This window comes from Dicentrarchus labrax, unplaced genomic scaffold, assembly GCF_905237075.1.
Source record: "Dicentrarchus labrax unplaced genomic scaffold, dlabrax2021, whole genome shotgun sequence".
Classification (NCBI taxonomy): domain Eukaryota; kingdom Metazoa; phylum Chordata; class Actinopteri; family Moronidae; genus Dicentrarchus; species Dicentrarchus labrax.
In genome coordinates, this window is record NW_026136717.1 from 9,412,090 (window position 1) to 9,430,588 (window position 18,499).

The following is an 18,499-nucleotide window of genomic DNA, read 5'->3' on the forward strand; positions in this document are numbered from 1 at the left end:
GACCTGGAATGAAGAAGGTATATATGGCCACATTTAGCCTTGTGTTATCAGTTTAGAGAGATTTAGATTTATGTATACCCCCAATAGTCTGATGTAATTGATCAGTGATGCCTTATTGATTTTAGTCTTCACAGAAAACCAACAGACTTCTTGTTTTCTGGGGCACATTGCTAGAAAAGTCAATATTTTTGCAAACTCAGTGAGTCATTTTTGCCAATTCTAGCATGCAGCATTGTTACGGCTATAACTGCCATTCTCCTTGGACCCTGCTGATCCCCCTCGCAGCCACACTTGCAAAATTAGATTTTGTACATTACCGGTGTAAAGCACCTGCAGTATTTCCTCCTCTTTTCATCTTGTGGTCATAATTTGTTGTGTGAAACTGTCTGTGTGACTTTTCTCGAGTTGACTCCCAATTTAATAAGACATTTATCTGTATAGATTGTTTATAGATTTGCAGGAGATTTCCCTGTGGACTCTTGAATTGGGTCAGATGTTAGTATTTAGAGCTCTGGCCTAGAGGATAAACAGGAGGCTGTGTACTGAATGTGTAAAAAAAAAAAAAAAAAAAGCTTTGATCTTTCTCCACCAAGAAAGCCTTTAAGGCACTTATGTGCTTTGTCTGTGAATGGCCAGTCGTTTTGGTTGTAAAGTGTGTTCTGCCTGTCGTTGCATCAATCCACAGGCAAGTTTACCTCCAAAAGCAGCTCCCATTGTGCCTTACAGACCCCACCCCGCTCCTGTCCACCCTCAACCACTGAAGCGAGATTGCTGGATGGCTTGCTTGCTTTTGTCATTGTAATGAGGCCAAGCCAAGGCCAGAGGTGTCAGCAGTGCAATTCCCAAACACGTTAATGCGCATGCTGAAGCCTCTTCCTCTGAAATGTTCCTAAACCCCCGCCCGTGCTACCTTCAATCACACTCCTCTTTTCTCCTCAAACTCTCAAGTCTGCTTGAATGCGCCGAGGCTCTCCATCTTGCCTTCCACCCCTACTTCCTCCTGCCTTCAAAGCTTCTTTTTTTCCCCCCCTTAGTCCACAAAGGAACTCTCCCTCATTTGGGCTGCCCGCATGCAGTGGTGAAGACTGAGACAGCAGCTGGCTGTGAGTGCCAGAGAGGGGGAAGAGAATCGATTGCGCCTATCCGGCACTCTGCGTGAAATTGCAAAGTAACTGTGGAGACCGCTGTGTTCTGTCAGGGCCAAAGGTGCCCCTGCTTGGAAATAAGCCACACAGAATCCCCATTATCACTCTCCATAGAAATAGGAGCCAAGCTAGGCGACCGTCACATGCTAATTCCTTACTAAATCCGCTGCTGTGGAGGAATTCTTATTGTGGAAAACAGAACAAGGATAACAGCCCTAGTGTGCAGTGTATTCCGAAGAATTCATTGTTGTCTATTCATGACTGTCACAATACTGGTGGAAGTAAGTATGTAAGCAAGTTACACATAAATATAAAGTTAGTTTGAAATGGATATTGCAGTACCGCTTTTACCTAGTGTACCTTTGAAACATGGACATTGTAGACAAGGCTCTAATTTGCTTATATGCATTGACCGCTTTTCAGAAAAAGTTTTTTTCCTGCTTTAGTAAACCTCTATAACTTTTTGTGAACAGCAGCCACTGTGTACACGATAATTGTAAAGATGGTAATGGCAGAGAAGCATAATAAAATTAGCACACTGCCTAAGTATTGTGTGTAACATAACAGTAACTCAGGTTTGCTAATATTAGACACCAAAACCAGACCATGTAAGGTTGCAGCAGCAATATCACTGAATGTATTGAATTGAATAAGGCTGCGTTGTATTGCTGAATTAGATTTTATTTGTAAGAGTAAGGGTTTGTACTTGAGCTGGATTACTAACAAGGAACTGTTCGTCCGGAGGCTTGTTTAACAACCTCAGTTTCTCCTCAGAGGGAATGTCAGTGACTGTCAGTGTCATGCCAGGAAACATATATCAGAGAGAACCAGTCCACGTTTAACCATTATTTTTACAGACTTGAAAAAGAACTTAAATTCATCTTTACTCCATGTCACATGACACCTTTTTGGAAGACTAAAAATGGCAGCAGCTGCAAAACCACCGTCTTGGGCCAGTTCAAGAACTGTTCTGGAGCACACTAAGAAATATTTTGCCAGCTATTTCAATTTGAGCATGTCAAGGAAACCTGGCATTTTTCTCTCCAGATAGATTTAAAAGGTGCCAGGACATGTGTGGTCAGCAGCCTTTGGAATCTGAAGTGCAGTTCTGGATGGTTAAACATGGACTGCTTCTCCCTGGCTCCCCATATGTTATCCACAAGTGTTCAGGGAACTACAGTGTTCTTTTTTGTCATTAGTAGTAGTGGTTACGGGGCTATTTCGCAGGCCTCACAGAGTGTGACTGTTAACCAAACTGTGAAGACCACCTGCAGATGTCATTCAGTAATTCTGTCCTTTTAAAAATTGGGTAAAGCTTCTTCATATTCTTCTTAATATCAGAACTTTAAAACAACAAAATATGTCATAGTGACAATATTCTATTATTTGTTTAAACCTAATTTTGCGGCTTGCACATCGGGCCAGTGAGTCAAACTGGAGCAGCAGGACCTTGTTCTCTTGAATCATCAGTCAGTTGCATTCGGAACTTGGACATAGGAGACAATGGCTGGTGGTGTTTGTGTCCCGCTTTCCCTCAACTGTAACAACAACTGCGGCACCAAGCAAAGTTTACATGGAAATAAATTAGCTTCAGCAGCAAACAAATTAGTAGACTCAACATGGCGGTTTGCGCGTCCAATACACACTAAAACTGGTTGTACAGATAGTTTGTTTGTTTTTGCAGTTCTTTGTCCTGCCATCTCATTTTTCTCTCAACGCTCCTGCACAGACAGAAGCCAAGTCTGCTTGCTCACATCAAAAGCTTTAACAAGCAATAGATTTTTTTTTTTTTTTTGTCTATGACTTATCTATGGCCACCTACCCACCTTCAGATGACAGGTCCTCAACATCAAACGGGCAGAGTTACCCAGAGGCCCTTTGTGTGGGTTCAGGTGGCGACTAGAAAGCCTCCGAAACTCCACTGTAATGAGTGACTAGGCAGTGCCAGTGCAGGTGAGCGCCGCAGGAATTCTGTGACCGCAAGCCTTTGAACCTCAAGAGAGAGAGGTCTGAGTGTGTGTCTGTGCATCTGTGTGTGTGGGGGGGGTTGGGGAGGTGAGAGCTAGAGAGCACCTTTGAGGGTCAGGTTTTCAATGACGGCACTATGTAGTAATGATCAGTGGGTGACAGTGGAGGTCTGGGTGTTCCATTGGATAGAAACAGGAATGCATGCATGTGCAAGATACACTTGACTGTTTATATTGTAACCATATTATTATCGATGTCAATTTGTATCATTATATTCTATGGGTGGTAATCCAAACCTTTCCTTTCCACTTTTACTTCCTCGCCGCATTGATGCTTGCATGCTGAAATGTTAATTTCAAGTCCAGTGGTGAGTGGTTTTCATGTAATTAGGATATTTAAGGATCAGGATCTTGCACCTGCACGATTGGAAGGCTGAGCTGTTTTCAAATGTCTGATGTCTGTAATCTCAAACTTCATCCCTAGATGTAATTGAATCCTACACACTGGTCCTTCTAAGTGTCCAGAAAATATCCACATTTGTCAAGCTAGAACAAGTGAACTGAACATTTTGTCTTTTAAAAGAATTACATCGATTGTTGCATATTATTTTTCTGTTGTTTGACTAACGATTCAACTAATTCCTGCAGCTCTGCTATTTGTTGCTGTTTGAGCTGCTCATGACCCAAAATTCTCCCCTTTTTTCCACAGGGACCTGCGGAGTAACATGATCAGTCGTATTGAACCAGGCGCTTTCCTTGGATTGCCAGCACTCAAAAGACTGTGAGTAGTGGTGGAGCTTCTGCAGCCCCACTGTCTCTTTTAATGTGGTTTTTGCACACGTTTGTATGCGCTACATTCACACGCTCTGCCCCTCTGGGATTTCACTTAGGTGTTCTTTTATTATTGCAACCAAAAAGATCTAAATTCCAGCTTATTTTTTAAAGGCAGTTTGGAGTGCTTGCTTTAATTATTTGCCATGCAAGAATAGTGGTTTATGAGTATTTGTGTCACTACTCTTGTTCAATGTGTCCTCTGTTAAACTTTGTCATTTTGAAGTGCGGTTGAAGCCATTTTCTTCAGGAATTTGTTGAAGCTTTGGAAATGAAACATATTTTACAAAACACAACAGTTCTATCCATTTAAATACCAGAACAGTCTGGTCTCTGTGTTATTTTCAATAGCATTTAGTCACTGCTTCACATCACTGCTTTCAGCCATGACTCTGATTGCATATATTGTGTTTTAAAGCAGCTGTTGTTTTGTGTCTGTCCAATGTGCTGTGCGTGTTCTAGCAGGTCTAGAGTGTATCCAGTGTCCATAAGGGAGCATGGTCAGGCAGCAGTCTATTTCTACTGCCTTGTTTTGTCTGGCCCACTGCCAGAGACCACTGCAGACAGCATGAGGCCTTATATGCTTTCACACACTTAACAAAAAAAATGTGTGTGTGTGTGTGTGGTGCCTATGAATATTGTGATGAGAGTTTTGATATGCAGAGAATACATAAAGATGGAGTCCATCTGGGATATGTGGTGTGTGAGTGTGGGAGGTCAGAAACTGTGCAAAGTGTATAGTTGTGTGTTTGTCTTTGTGTGTGCGTGTGTGCGTGTGCATGAGCGAGAGCAAGAACACAGCATGAATTGGAATCATCCGACAGTACCCAGCCACTGCCAACACAAACTTGAGCTTGGCTGCTGCTGCGGAGCAATAAGAGCAAGACAGGAAGGCAGTCAGCTCTTGGCTCAGACATGGCCTCATCCAGCCCCCCCTCCCCTACGTCCTTAATGCATATTCATGCCACACTCAGATGGATTCACGCCTGCCTATATGTTATGTGCATATTAAGATCTTTACCCCACACATGAGCCATTCATAAAGACTTTCCTCATCACCGCAGAGTGATCTGCAACCTCACATGGATGTGTTTGTTCCAGAGTACACTTTGGTTTTGCCTGAGGGGCAGCAAGGTTTAATTGGCCCCACCACCCGTCTCAGTTAATTTCAAAGGGTAGTTGTCACTCACTCGACTGTGAAAGGGAGGGAGCACAGAAAAGAGAAGACGAGCGAGGGAGACGATGAGGTAGTGCTGAACCCTGGGAATGTAAACACAGAAGCCCTACATCAAGGGTTGGCATCCACTGCGACACAGCCACCCTTATTTTTCCCAGTCTTTGGAAAATTGAAGTTAATTTGAAGCAAGAAGTACATAAAAATAGATTTTTACCAGTATTTATATCACATTTATTTGACATGCCTTTGGCACATGCTTCTCTACCTTTCTCTTTGTCCTTATCTTTAACTATACTCTAGCCAGTCTTTGATTTCGCTCCATCTGTGTGTCTACCCCCCCCTCAGTATTGCCTAATTAGATTACTTATTATTTCAAAATGGGTCATTTGGAGGGCCTAATTATCTTATGTGACTTGTCACAGAGCAGTAATGGAGACATTTTAAAGAGAAGGCTGCTGAAGTTCTACACGTCAGACATTAGTCTTATTGACACAGTTGTATTTAAGAAGCAGTCGGAGTAAACAAAGTTTGTGAGTCAGATTTTCATCCTGCTTCAGAAAAATGGATGTGGTAGAGCGGTTGAAAAACACTTTAGCTTCATATTCTGTTATACATACTGCAGGTATGTACAGAGGCTCAGTAGCTATGGCATAGACGACGTCCACCTCCTCAAAAATGTAACTATGGAGATACCACGTGGGGACCGCAAGAACTACAATTGGTCACCATGGGTTGCCTGTGTGGCATGAAACATGTCGATAAAAGGCTCAGCTTTCTCCTCTACACTAAAGTGGATACATTTGGAAATTGCAGTTGTCAAGTTCACTATCTAAGATGAAATGCTAAACAAACAAACAAAAAAGACTTCCATTTTAAGAAAAACACTTAAATCTTCTGCATGAGACAACATTTACTGTAGATCATACATCAGTGCTCTAAAATATCTGGTCTTTTGCCCACAATATATATCGACACAGTTTATATCTCTGCTTCAGGAGAGCATTTTCAGTGGTCAAACTTGTGAATGGAGTTTGAAAACTGGAAAAAACGGACACATATTCAAGTATCTCCCCCAGTTTGGGAATGGTCCTAGCAACGTTGAAGCAGGGCTCCAGTGGAGTTAGCTTTCTTCTGATTTTCAGTGGAGCTGTGCTTAGACCAGTGTTCAGGTCACTGGGTGTAGGGGGTACTCTTGGTTACACCCCCAGGATAATGATAAATGTATCCCTTACTTCACTTTACACACAGTTCACACACATTTTCCACACACTTTTACACTTAAATATATGCAAACGCATTATACAACGCTCAAACCCTATGGATTCCTCTGGCCTCAGCCTTTTACTCTGCATTCCACCAACAGCTGCACAGTCCCCGTTCGAGCCTAATCACATCGGGCTATTTTTGCTTCTGCTCCTCGTATCACTCGAAACTGAAGTACTGCACTGAAACGGTCTTCTGTGCTGTTAATGTGCTACATGACTGCGGTTGAAAGACATGTTTGAGTTTAGTCTTTGGTAATGAATACTAGTCGACTAGTAAGAGCAGATGGAGAGTAGAGACTTTAGTCAGTAATGGGTACATAGCAAGACAAGAAAACTGTGATATGTGGATTTATTTGTATTGTTCTGAATAAATTAGAACTACTCCTACCACAGTAAAAGTGAGTAATAACAGTATTCACCATCTTGTCTAAAGTCCCTTGATGTAGCTGTAACTCTAGGATTTGAATCCAGGCGATAAAGTGAGATGAAAGTATGCCTTTAGCAAGGGGAGCTCACCCCTCCCCACCTCTTCACTTCCACTGTGTTATCCTTCCCCTGACACATAATGCTCGCACAAATTGGCAAGCCTGCAAAAGGCGGCTTTTTCTTCTCTTCCAAGTGGAACTAATAACCTCACACAGTAAATTCCCCAGCTGGTACCTTAAGGACCAACACCAATAATTACATAAATGCTCGGATGTTAGCATATGCCTGACAGTCATTTTCCAGGTATCACTTTGTGTCAGTATCACATTCCTCGAGCACCCCAGGATACAGTTTAGCTGGTGGGTTGAGGTAATGATCTGTCTTTTCTCCCAGGCTCTTGTTTCTTTACTTGGCACTTTTCAATGATTGGATCACTCACTTGTGGTGCAGCTATTGTGAAGCTTGCTGTGGCTCTGAACTTTGGTTGCTTTAAATGTTATCTCTCTGGGAATGCAAAGAGCCTAAAATGTGATAAGTTGTCAAACATGGTTATTGTCTAACAAAGCTATTCAAATTTAGCTTTTTGTACAAATTCATATTTTGTGAGAGAAAAAAAATAAATAAATAAAAAAAATTATATATATATATATATATATATATATATATATATATTGCTCTACAGAGCATTTTGGTGCCTTTGAGCTCATTGTTTTGGTTCTGTTTTCTGCAAATGTACTGCTACCTTAATGTTTTGTAGAATTGTTTTTGCTAATAAAGGAAGAAGATCTGAAAATGCTTCCTTTTTGGATTGTTTTATCTGAATAGTATCTGGAGGTCTGAAGTCAGGTCAAAACAACTTTAAACAACACTTATGCATTTTGGCTTGTGGGGTAGAGTGTGTGGTTTGGGGGCGTACCAACCCAGAGGTGGGGAACCACAGTATCGGCAGATAGTGTTCTAAGATGGTGTACTGGAGCCATCTCTTGTTGCAGCTGTTTCTAAATGTTTGCACACTGGGTGTAATTCACAGGCGAAACAGTCTTTTCCATGTTCAGTCCTGAACTTGTCTGCTATTTCTTCTGAAAGGCGTCAGGAGTCTCAGACACGTCCATCTGATGTTTGCCAGATACATCACGTCAGGTCACATCCAGAGGAGAAACACACACGTTTGACGTGTTTGACATTAATCATGGGCGATTAATCATCTCCCAGAGTGTTGCTCTGCCTTTGATGTGTAGGTTCCCCCAGAGGCCCACACAGACATTATCTAAAATCACCTTGAAAGTTGTAAACCTGTCAGCTGAATTTTTGGGCTCTTTGCCTCAACCTGTCTCTGTTGAACCTGGCTCTTTCTTTAAAAAAAAAAAAAAAAAAAAAACCCTGCTGCGCTTTATCTCACCAACTGAAGCATTTCTCAGTTTATCAATTTTTCTCAGGATACAATCTGATTTTCACGGTTTATCTTGTCGGAAAACATTCCCTCCCAGCCCTAATACAGCTTACTAATTGAAGGTCTTTTAGACTATTGTAGCTGTCATGTTGTGTTATGTCTGAAATGTGGAAGAAATAAACAAGAGACTTTCTTTTTTTGTGTGTTCTACAGAGACTTGTCCAACAACAGCATTGGCTGTCTGAATGTAGACATCTTCAAGGGCCTCACCAGTCTGATCAGACTGTAAGTCATTAGTATTCTTATGAATATATCAAGTGTGTGCTAAAACAAGCAGTTATATAATGATGTCTTTGTAACAGACTGGAGTGAATGATCATTGTTTTTCATCATTTCTTTTTTTCTAGAAACCTTTCAGGGAACATGTTCTCTTCATTGGCTCAGGGGACCTTTGACAGCTTGGTTTCTCTGAAGTCACTGTAAGTATGATAAGGCACATGTTGCCTTCCACTGCAATCGCATGCAAACATCAGTGTGTTATTGTGATGTAATGACGAATATCTACAGTTTTTAACAAATGGTGTTTTGCAAAATTGGGGTTTTCCCTCACTTGCTATAGTAGTTGCTCTACACTTAACCTTGTTCCTGTATGCGTTCCTATACATTCACAGGGAGTTTCAGACACCTTACCTGCTGTGTGACTGCAACCTTCTGTGGCTGCTGCAATGGATCAAAGAGAGGAACATTGCGGTCAAGAACACCAAGTGCTCCTACCCCCAGTCTCTCCAGGGTCAGTTCATAACCCAAATCAGGCCGGAGCTCCTCACCTGCGGTAGGGACACACACACACACAAACACACACACCTGAACTACACAGAAACAAAAATTTTCAAACATATGTATAGATTTGACACCGTCACCCTAAAACAGTAGTACTTTGAACGCTCTGAAAATGAATCGTTCATCATTTCAGTGACACTATCTAATGTCCTTTGACATTTTGGAAGGCTGAAATAAGTCATGTTGAGTTGTGACACAGATTGTAGCGTCAAAATTGTGCACTATGTCTTTTAATTTCTCTGATTTGGTATCAGTGAGAATGCTGGTGTTTGGGGAACAGGGGCTTGTGCAGTGACACGGGAGATAAGAGAAGGGCTGCCCAGGCCAGTGCTGCCTTTGTTTGTACTTGCTCATGTCTTATCGGTTTGGCACTCATCACAGTGAGGGATTATGAAATGCATGGTAACAAATCTAGCAGGAGCCGTGGCCTGACAAGCATGACAAATAGCACTAATGTACCCAGAAATCGAGGGACTGTTTAAGTTTCGCCAGTGTGTCACATGCCAAGAGAGTGAAGCAAAAAGAATATGTGACGAATATGAAACAAATATTTTCCTGTGACTACCAGACTCTCATCCAAACGTCTGTCTGGTTTCCTCAGATGCTCCACTTGAGTTGCCCTCCTTCCAGCTGACTCCGTCCCAGCGTCAAGTCGTCTTTCAGGGGGACAGCCTGCCGTTCCAGTGTCAGGCCTCCTTTGTGGCCGAGGACATGCAGGTGCTGTGGTACCAGAACGGCCGCATGGTCAAGCCTGACGCCGCCCAAGGCATTTTCATTGAAAAGCGCATGGTGCAGAACTGCTCTCTGATTGCGAGGTATGGCAGCGCACATGGTGGTGTCTGTACTGTACTGAAATTCTAGCATTATTTTCTGGAGACAAAAACAAATAATTGATCTTTTAAATGTCATATTGCATGGTATTATCAGCTATTTTTTTTATTCTACAGAAGGCTTTATTGTAATATTAAGAGCTTTTAACTTTTTAACAACTGAATTTCCCTTTCAGATAAATAAAGTACTCTCTCGGATAAAGTCTAGCATCTCTTTGTGTTCACCATCAGCTGGCAGTTGTGCCAAAATATCTGATATCTCTGATTTCTCCTTCATGTTTCCCATCAGCGCGTTGACCATCTCAAACATTCAGCCCGGTTTTACTGGGAACTGGGAGTGCCGGGTCAGAACGAGCAGGGGCAACAATACCAGGACGGTCCACATTGTGGTGTTGGAGAGTTCTGCCAAGTACTGTGATCCTGAACGCGTCTCCAACAACAAGGGAGAGTTCAAGTTAGTGCACACACCACGTAACCAGACAGACACTCACTTATACCAGTCACCTTAAGAATCAAGTGCATCTCAATCCAATATAAAAGCCTGAATTTTATGTCAGATATGATGCTGGCATCTCTTTTATGTTTTAAAGAGCTGTGGTTTATCTGGGCCTACATCCAGTTCCAATTATTTCCCAATTGTTTACAATTCTATAAATAGCTGGTTATTTTAGCTGAAAAGGACATTTTTACTTAAATGTATACACAGATTTATTCTTTAAAAGTGAATATATAAGTATGAACCAGTATATTTAAAGTACCACATGTACAGCATACTGCCATGTCAAGCACTGTGGCCCCCTCTTGTGGTTGAACATGTAAATTGCTTCATGGCTTTGGCCATAATCATTACATTTACTCTGTTGCTATTTGTGTCACATGTAATATGGCTCACATGACACAAAGTTGGTAGAAAATAAGGACATGTATCTGTTACTGAAAAATGGAAACAGCAGAACTGATATCTATTTGTCTCCTTCCAGGTGGCCACGCACCCTGGCAGGGATCAGAGCCTACCTCCCCTGCAACAGACTACCATCAGGCGCAGGCACATACTCGGGCAGCTCAGGCGAAGAGCAGCGGGCGTCGCGCTACTGTGATCGCAAGGGGGTATGGGCGGAGGACGACTACACTCGCTGCCAGTTCCAGAAAGATGTTACAAGATTCCTAGATCTCATCAACCAGGTCTGTATCAGGCTGATGACATGATTTTCTTCTTTTGTTTCTCAGTGTTAATTTTCTATTCTTAGTTCTTCCTCTTATCCTTGCTTGTCCCTGTGTGCTTGGACAATTCCGACTGATCCCCCTCTCTGTATCTTTTCCGCTAGATGCCTCTGAATGAGAGCAATGTGGTGGCCAGTGCACGACGCCTGTTGGTCTGCACAAACGATGCTGCCAACTTCTCCGACAAGATGGACATTATCTTCGTGGCCGAGATGATTGAGAAGATTGGCAAGTTTGTTGAGAAGTTTAAAGAGGTAAGTACTATTAGTGGCTGCACTTTGGTCACATTTTCAACCCAGCACCAAACCAAAACTACAAATTAAGCACTTTTTACAAGCTCACACTCACAGCAGAATTTGATGCATGCATTTGGTGTATTACCCCATTCAAGGACAAATAGATTAATGCTCAACAGCTGTTTGTTGTCATGTTGTTTAATGAGAAAGAATGTCTTGTCACGACATTCAGCACAGCTGTAGGCCAACAAGAAGAAAAGTTTTCAAAGTAAAGGAGCTTCTGGCATGTTGTAACTGCTGTAGGCAAGGAGCACTATAGTTTTAAAGCATATTAAAGTTTAGCGGGGCGACATCAAGCTTGAAATGTGCTTCCAATAGTCACTACGAGTCAAAAATCTACCCTAAAGCATGCGCTTAGTGCTGCTTGATACAAACAAGATGCTGGCTGAACATGTTCACTTCTTGTGTTTCCACTCAAGTAATTTAGAATATGAGCTGCTGCTACATGTAGAGAATCAATCTTGTGTCAAATCTATGCGTGTATTCACTCGTGTAAACTTGTGTCTTGTCTCCCAGCTGGGTGAGGTGATGGTTAGTATGGCCAGTAACTTGATGCTGGCTGATGAGAGGGTGCTCTGGATGGCTCAGCGTGAAGCCATGGCCTGCTCCCGCATCATCACATGCCTCCAAAAGATTGCCGTCTACCGCCTGGCCACTGCACAGGCCTTCTCCCTGGTTAGTTGCACTTGTTGCGCTTGCACAATTTAAAAATAAGGCCTTTGTGTCATGTTGCACTTTTTAATTTTAGTCTGAGAATCAGTTGAGTCAATTTTGTCTATTCCTGTTGTCCTTCCAGACATCCCCTAACATTGCACTGGAGGCTCACGCTGTCAGGGCCAACGACTGGAACGGCATGACCTGCATGCTGTTCCAGAAGCACAGCCCCGAGCGCACGCCCGGACAGGACCGCCAACTCACCTTCAAATGCAACACAACCAGCTCCTTCTCCAGCATTCTTTACAAGGTCAGCTCCTACCAGAGTTTATTAGCAGATTGCTTTGCTGATTGCAGCTTGTAAGTACAAACATAATCAGAACAAAACAAGATATCTGTTAGAAATATGAATGGGTTGGATTTTTACTGGATTGTATCTTTTGTCCCTGTAGAACACCATTGTGGAGGCTTCCCTGCAGCTTCCTCAGTCTCTCTTTACCCAGGCTGCACTCCCTGGGCAGGCAGAGGATACGGCCTATAAGCTCCAGCTACTGGGCTTCCGCAATGGCAAGTTTTTCCCCTCCACCGGGAACTCCTCCCAACTGGCTGACGGTGGGAAGAGGAGGAGTGTGGCCACCCCTGTCATCATGGCCAAGATAGGTGAGTCAAAATATTCTGGTTTAGTCGAAAGTCTTTCATACGTTGCCAAATCAGAGCGGAGAAATAGGAAAATAGACGCATAAAGCACCAAAATGTGACGGCACAACAACAACCAGTAGCCATTCTGTTCAGTTAGGACACATTATCACACAATAAAATGAAAACCTGTCTGTTTTTCATCAGACGGCATGTCCCTGCACATCCTGAAGACGCCTGTTAACATCACCCTGCGGCGGTTTGCCCGTGGCTCAGATGCAGTTTCTGCCTCCTGGAACTTCAGCCTGGTGGGAGGCCACGGAGGGTGGCAGAGCGATGGCTGCCGCATCCTGGGCCATCACGACAACTTCACCACCATTTCCTGCAACTCTCTTGGCAATTATGGCCTCCTGATGGTAGGTTGGATTATTCCTTATGTTCGTTGACACATTTGCATCTGGTACTTTGTAGATGTCTAAGAGTATTATTATTATTCTTGGGTTATAAGATGCATTAACATGGCAATATTACCTAAACTGAGGATTTATCTCATCTGTCATGCAGGACCTCAGCAGTGTGGAGTATTTATCTCCCAGTATCCAGCCCCTGCACCCAGTTATCTACGCTACTGCTATCATACTACTTCTCTGCCTGCTCACGATCATCATCAGCTACATCTACCATCACAGGTAAGAAATTACCTATATTGTGTAATTTTATTAATGTTTTCCTGGGTCTTCATATTTACTACTCTGCAGATTTATTTTCGCTGGGTTTTTTTGCCCCAAGCCCCCATTCATTTCTGATAGATGGACTACAACCTCTCTTTTCTCATGTTTAGTTTAATTGATTTATCAGTTGTCAGATTTCTATTTTAGTTTCTATACAACTTTACCTTCTTTTTTACTGAAACTAAACTGGAGGCACTCATTCTAAAGCAAAAAAGTAATGGTAGACAGCTTGAGAGCAAGAGAATCATGATGCTAATGCATTAGGAAAGAGACCAGAGGTTCACTGGTGGTGATCAGAGGAACCTGCAAGTTGGTAGATGACCAGCATGACAGTGTGTGAGGGATTGTTTAAGTAAAGGCTGGCGTAGAGCCTGGTGATATGATGTATTGATATTGTGAAATGTGACTTTAAATCATCTATTTATTTGACCTACTTTGTGTTTGTCTGGGACAAATGCATTGTGTATTTATTCTTTGACTGTGATTCATATGGACATTATGACAGTTTCATTCATCCCTAAAATATTGTCAATATTGCCTAGCTCTGGTGGGATGAAGACAAAGCATCCGTATCAGTGTGCAGTGCTTGTACAAAATGTTTTTTTTTTCCATTTTAAATTCTGTGATGTTTTTGTTTTTTTCCTCCAGGTCTGTACGTGTGAGCCGCAAGTTTTGGCACATGTTGGTCAACCTCTGCTTCCACATCTCCCTCACCTGCGGGGTCTTTGTAGGTGGCATAAATCAGACGCGATACGCAAGCGTCTGCCAAGCAGTGAGTGAACACCACCCGCACACACACACTCGACATTCATGCTGTGCATGCTTTCCTCCTAACTTAATAGTTGGTAGTCAAAAATGAAAATGAAGTGCTTCGGATGCTTTCAAGGAAAAAGTTGCCTTTGGCTAAGTTCACTCTGCTTATGAAACTTGTGGAAACAGTAAAAAAATACATAGAAAGATACAGTAGATCGTTTCCATGGCTAGAGGCAATCCTGCACCTCCACTCATGGTGTGTTGTACTGAGACACATTACTTATTCATTTCTCATTGCACAAAGTACCAGGATGAAAGATTTTGGCAGTGAAATATTTGTTTATTTACTTAATCCCCTCTGGCATAAAGATATATCTCAAAAAGTGATTTTTCAACTCAGGCTGATGATGACATATACTCAATACAAAATCGCTCAAGGATCATCATGCCATTTAAAATACTCCTCTGCACTGGAATCCATCATGTTTGTATTTCTTGGTGAAAATTATAAAAATAGACTGATTGCATTTCTTTTGCTTTAGTAAATGTTATAGAATGGTGCATTCTCCTCTAGGTGGGCATCTTGCTGCACTATTCAACTCTGGCTACAGCTCTGTGGGTGGGTGTGACCGCTCGCAACATTTACAAACAGGTGACGCGCAAGGCCAAACGCTACGAAGAGCTGGACGAACCTCCGCCACCACCACGGCCTATGCTGAGGTATGATCCCACCATTTTTACATTTTGGTTGCGTAACCAAATGGCAGCAATAGGTAACTGCTTGATTATCTAAGACTCAGACATTGTGTAACTTATCAATAAACTGCAGGCACTTTTATGCTTACTAAGCGTGCCTTACTGCAACAAACACTACCAGGGGAGAGATCTAGTGTTGTTAATTACAGTTTTCTTAGCTACTCAGACAGTCTTAGCTTACTCCTGCATCCAATTCTCACCTTCAATAAGTTAAGAAATGAACAAATCCAAAGCAGAGTTTAACTCTAACTTTTGCCGTCTGTTTCCATTTGCGCTATACCTGCATAAGCATGTATGTGCAAATAAAATCACAGCAGTCTGGCACACAATTCTGTACTCATGTAGTGCTGCACAAGCTATAGTACATGGTGAAATGACATGCTAGGTTTACATGCTTGGAATATTTTTAGTTGATATACATTTCTATTGTTATTGAGATTTCTTTTGCTATAAGTGAGAATGTTTGTTGGTGAAACTGCCACATGGTGTCAGTGTAGAGGCCTGAAATACCACCGGACCTCTGTGCCCAGCTCATGCCCGCTTGTCATCCTACAAACACAAACACAAAGACTTAAGCAGAACAACACCTCTCTGTGCTTTCTCCAAAAGGTTCTACTTAATCGGCGGAGGGATACCCATCATTGTCTGTGGGATCACGGCAGCAGCTAACATCAAAAACTACGGCAGCCGGACCGGTGCACCATAGTAAGTAGTCTCTGTATAGAAAGCAATTAAAGTTCCTATCCTCAGGATGTTCTCATGGTAATGCTGTGTCATTTTATCTGGACAACAGTGTTTAATAAAGGAGCATCCAGGCCCAAGAGATCTTTCGCATTGTGTCCTCAAGGGGAGTTGGCTTTCGTTATCGACCAGCCAGACTGCATCGCTTTAGTAAATAATGGATATTTTTATGTGGGTAGGAAAAGTTTATTCCCTGAAGTTCTGATTACAGGGGCCTATTAATGGTGTGTGCATCCAAGCAACAAGCAACTGCTGCCAGTTTTTACACCAAGCCCCCCCTCAACCCCCGCCCCCCGCCACACTCAGTGGCAGCTGTTTAGATTGTGCAACGTGGCTGACTAATTGAGAAATCTGGACCCGTATCTGTCTGAAGTCTTTGGAGTTTAATTAATTTCTTGCAAGCACGATGAATCCAACTTGTGTTATTAAATGTAATGGGACAGTTACTGTAAAAATTAGACGCCAAAGTTTTTCAAAGACTCATTTTAACTTTGTGAAGTAAATAATGACGGTGACAGATTAAGATGAGGAGATGTGCTGTTGCTTTAATGAGCACTGTTGAACATTTTTCTTTTAGGAAGTGCTACATAGTTTCAGTTATAGCTTAAAGATCATCTTGATATTTTTGGGGAAAAAACCTCTGAAAAGCCACATCTATTATCTTACTGTATGTCATATTTAATTGGTCTTGTCTGTTTCTTCTCCCTCTAGTTGTTGGATGGCATGGGAGCCCAGTATCGGGGCTTTTTATGGCCCGGTGGGATTCATCATCTTCGTAGACTGCATGTACTTCCTCAGCATCCTGCTCCAGTTGCGCCGCCACCCTGAACGGCGTTACGAGCTCAAGGAGCCGACCGAAGAGCAGCAGCATCTGGCTCCGGCCCACACCGATGCCGGGACAGATGCTCCCAGCAGCCAGTGCCACCCCCTCACTCTCCAGCTCCAGCCTCACGAGGCCTCATCCTCCATAGTGTCTGCTACCCATGCTGTGGCCCTGTCAGCCCTGGAGAATGAGCACACCTTTGGTGCTCAGCTGATGGGCGCTGCAGGAGCGTTGGGGCTGTATGCAGCCCTCTGGGTATTCGGGGCTATGGCTGTATCACAGGACCACCCCTTTGACTTGGCTTTCACCTGCTTGTTTGGCGTGGCCGCACTGGCACTGGGGGCGTTCATTGTGGCGCATCACTGTGTCAACAGGCAGGACATGCGGCGCTATTGGTCCCAGGCTTGTTGCTCTGGGAGACGAGCCTACTCTGCTCAGGAGGATGTCCTCCTGCCTCAGCCTGGCGTGGCACTGACATCCACAACAGGATCCGCTGACAAGCCAGACGGGGAGTCTTCAAAGTGTGGCCACAGCAGCGCAGAGTCCTCTTACACAAATAAGAGCGCCCCAAGCATGCGCAACTCCACCCATGGCAGCAAGCTGACCAATCTGCATGCAGAGGCAGCACAGTGTAAGTCTGCCTCGGCCCCGCCGACTGCCAACGGTGCAGCCGTTTTGGACAACAGCCTGACTGAACATTCACTAGACAATGAAATTAAAATGCATGTAGCACCAGTTGAGGTGCAGTTCCGCCCGATGAACAACATCAACAATCCAACAACTGCAACTAACGGACACGCAAGCAGGCATCACAAAAACAGAGCGCGAGCTCACAGGGCGAGTCGGCTGACTGTGTTGCGAGAATACGCCTACGACGTACCCACCAGCGTGGACGGCAGCGTGCAGAGCGCCCCCCACAGGCGGCACCACCATTATGATGTAGCGGCACGCAACAGTCGACGGGCAGCCTACATGGCATACAGAGAGCGGCATCAGTCCCAGCTGCAGCAGGACAGCAGCGACAGCGCAAGCCTGCCGCGACGCTCTCGCTACGCAGATAAAGGAGGTGGCAGCACCCTGGGGAACGGGTCAGTGGTCACTGTAGAGACTGAGCAGGTGGCTGCTGCTGCCATGTCGAGCTCAAGTAAAGACTCCGGTCCTGTAAAGCAGCCCAGCAGCACAGAACTAGAAAGTCAGCCCAAGTCATATGGGCTCAACCTCGTCACTCCAAATGGTGGCACACTTAAAGAAAATGGACAGCCAGTGCCTTTAATTAGCGCAGAGAGTGCAGCCAGTATAAAGACCGGCTTGTGGAAACATGAAACTACTGTGTAGCGACAGTTTCCGTCCCAAAGACTGCATCGTGACACGCTCTCGCCTTAAAACTGTGAAATGTCTTTTTTTTGTTGTTTGTTTTTCAAATGTACACTTTTTTAAAAATGTACAATCAAATCATTACTGCCACTGATCTGTCTTTGTAGATATGTTTTTGTAAATGGTCTATTTTTATAACTTTTAATCCAAACCAGTTTTATTTCAATTAAGAGTTCTGTACATGAAACTGCATAGTCTGAGCTGTGGCCCTGTGCATATCCTTACCCCCAGGGGATTTTTTTTCAACAATAATAAAACAAAAGTTCCATTTACCTAATTGAATGGTTTTTTTTTATTCTTTTGATAACACCCACAATCTCCTCTTGGGTCTCCACAGCCAGTGCAAAGGTGAGCCAGAGCTGTTTTGTTTCCAAGAATTACTCTTGCTGACAACATATGACAAGCTGGTAATTGGGTTTTTCACTGACCTTCAGGTGGCCTCAGGTTCCCTTCTCTGCAGTGGAGCAGCACTTTAATTGCAACTGGCTGTGGCCTTGGGCTCTATAGGTGTCTTCTCCCTGCCTGCTGGCAGTTTTGATGAGTGCACTGTACATTCTGGGCTCCCACTGACTTGATGTCCGGGCCCGTGATTGACAGCTGACTCACAGGGCAAGTGAAGCTGCCATGAGAATAAAGGATAATG

The 18,499-nt window shown here is 43.4% G+C and overlaps 1 protein-coding gene across 1 annotated transcript in view; it reads left to right on the forward strand.

The window, feature by feature from the left end:
• Positions 1–18,128, forward strand: part of adgra3 (adhesion G protein-coupled receptor A3) — a 31,803-nt gene extending 13,675 nt beyond the window's left edge. The window contains exons 3-19 of the mRNA XM_051428983.1: positions 3,822–3,893; positions 8,415–8,486; positions 8,609–8,680; positions 8,873–9,033; positions 9,643–9,856; positions 10,161–10,325; positions 10,852–11,053; positions 11,197–11,346; positions 11,905–12,063; positions 12,185–12,352; positions 12,495–12,702; positions 12,886–13,094; positions 13,243–13,367; positions 14,058–14,181; positions 14,737–14,882; positions 15,528–15,623; positions 16,371–18,128. Of these exons, the coding sequence (XP_051284943.1) occupies positions 3,822–3,893; positions 8,415–8,486; positions 8,609–8,680; positions 8,873–9,033; positions 9,643–9,856; positions 10,161–10,325; positions 10,852–11,053; positions 11,197–11,346; positions 11,905–12,063; positions 12,185–12,352; positions 12,495–12,702; positions 12,886–13,094; positions 13,243–13,367; positions 14,058–14,181; positions 14,737–14,882; positions 15,528–15,623; positions 16,371–17,817 (3,790 nt within the window). The 3' untranslated portion in view covers positions 17,818–18,128. The remainder of the gene's footprint in view (positions 1–3,821; positions 3,894–8,414; positions 8,487–8,608; positions 8,681–8,872; positions 9,034–9,642; positions 9,857–10,160; positions 10,326–10,851; positions 11,054–11,196; positions 11,347–11,904; positions 12,064–12,184; positions 12,353–12,494; positions 12,703–12,885; positions 13,095–13,242; positions 13,368–14,057; positions 14,182–14,736; positions 14,883–15,527; positions 15,624–16,370) is intronic.
• Positions 18,129–18,499: the final 371 nt, after the last annotated feature.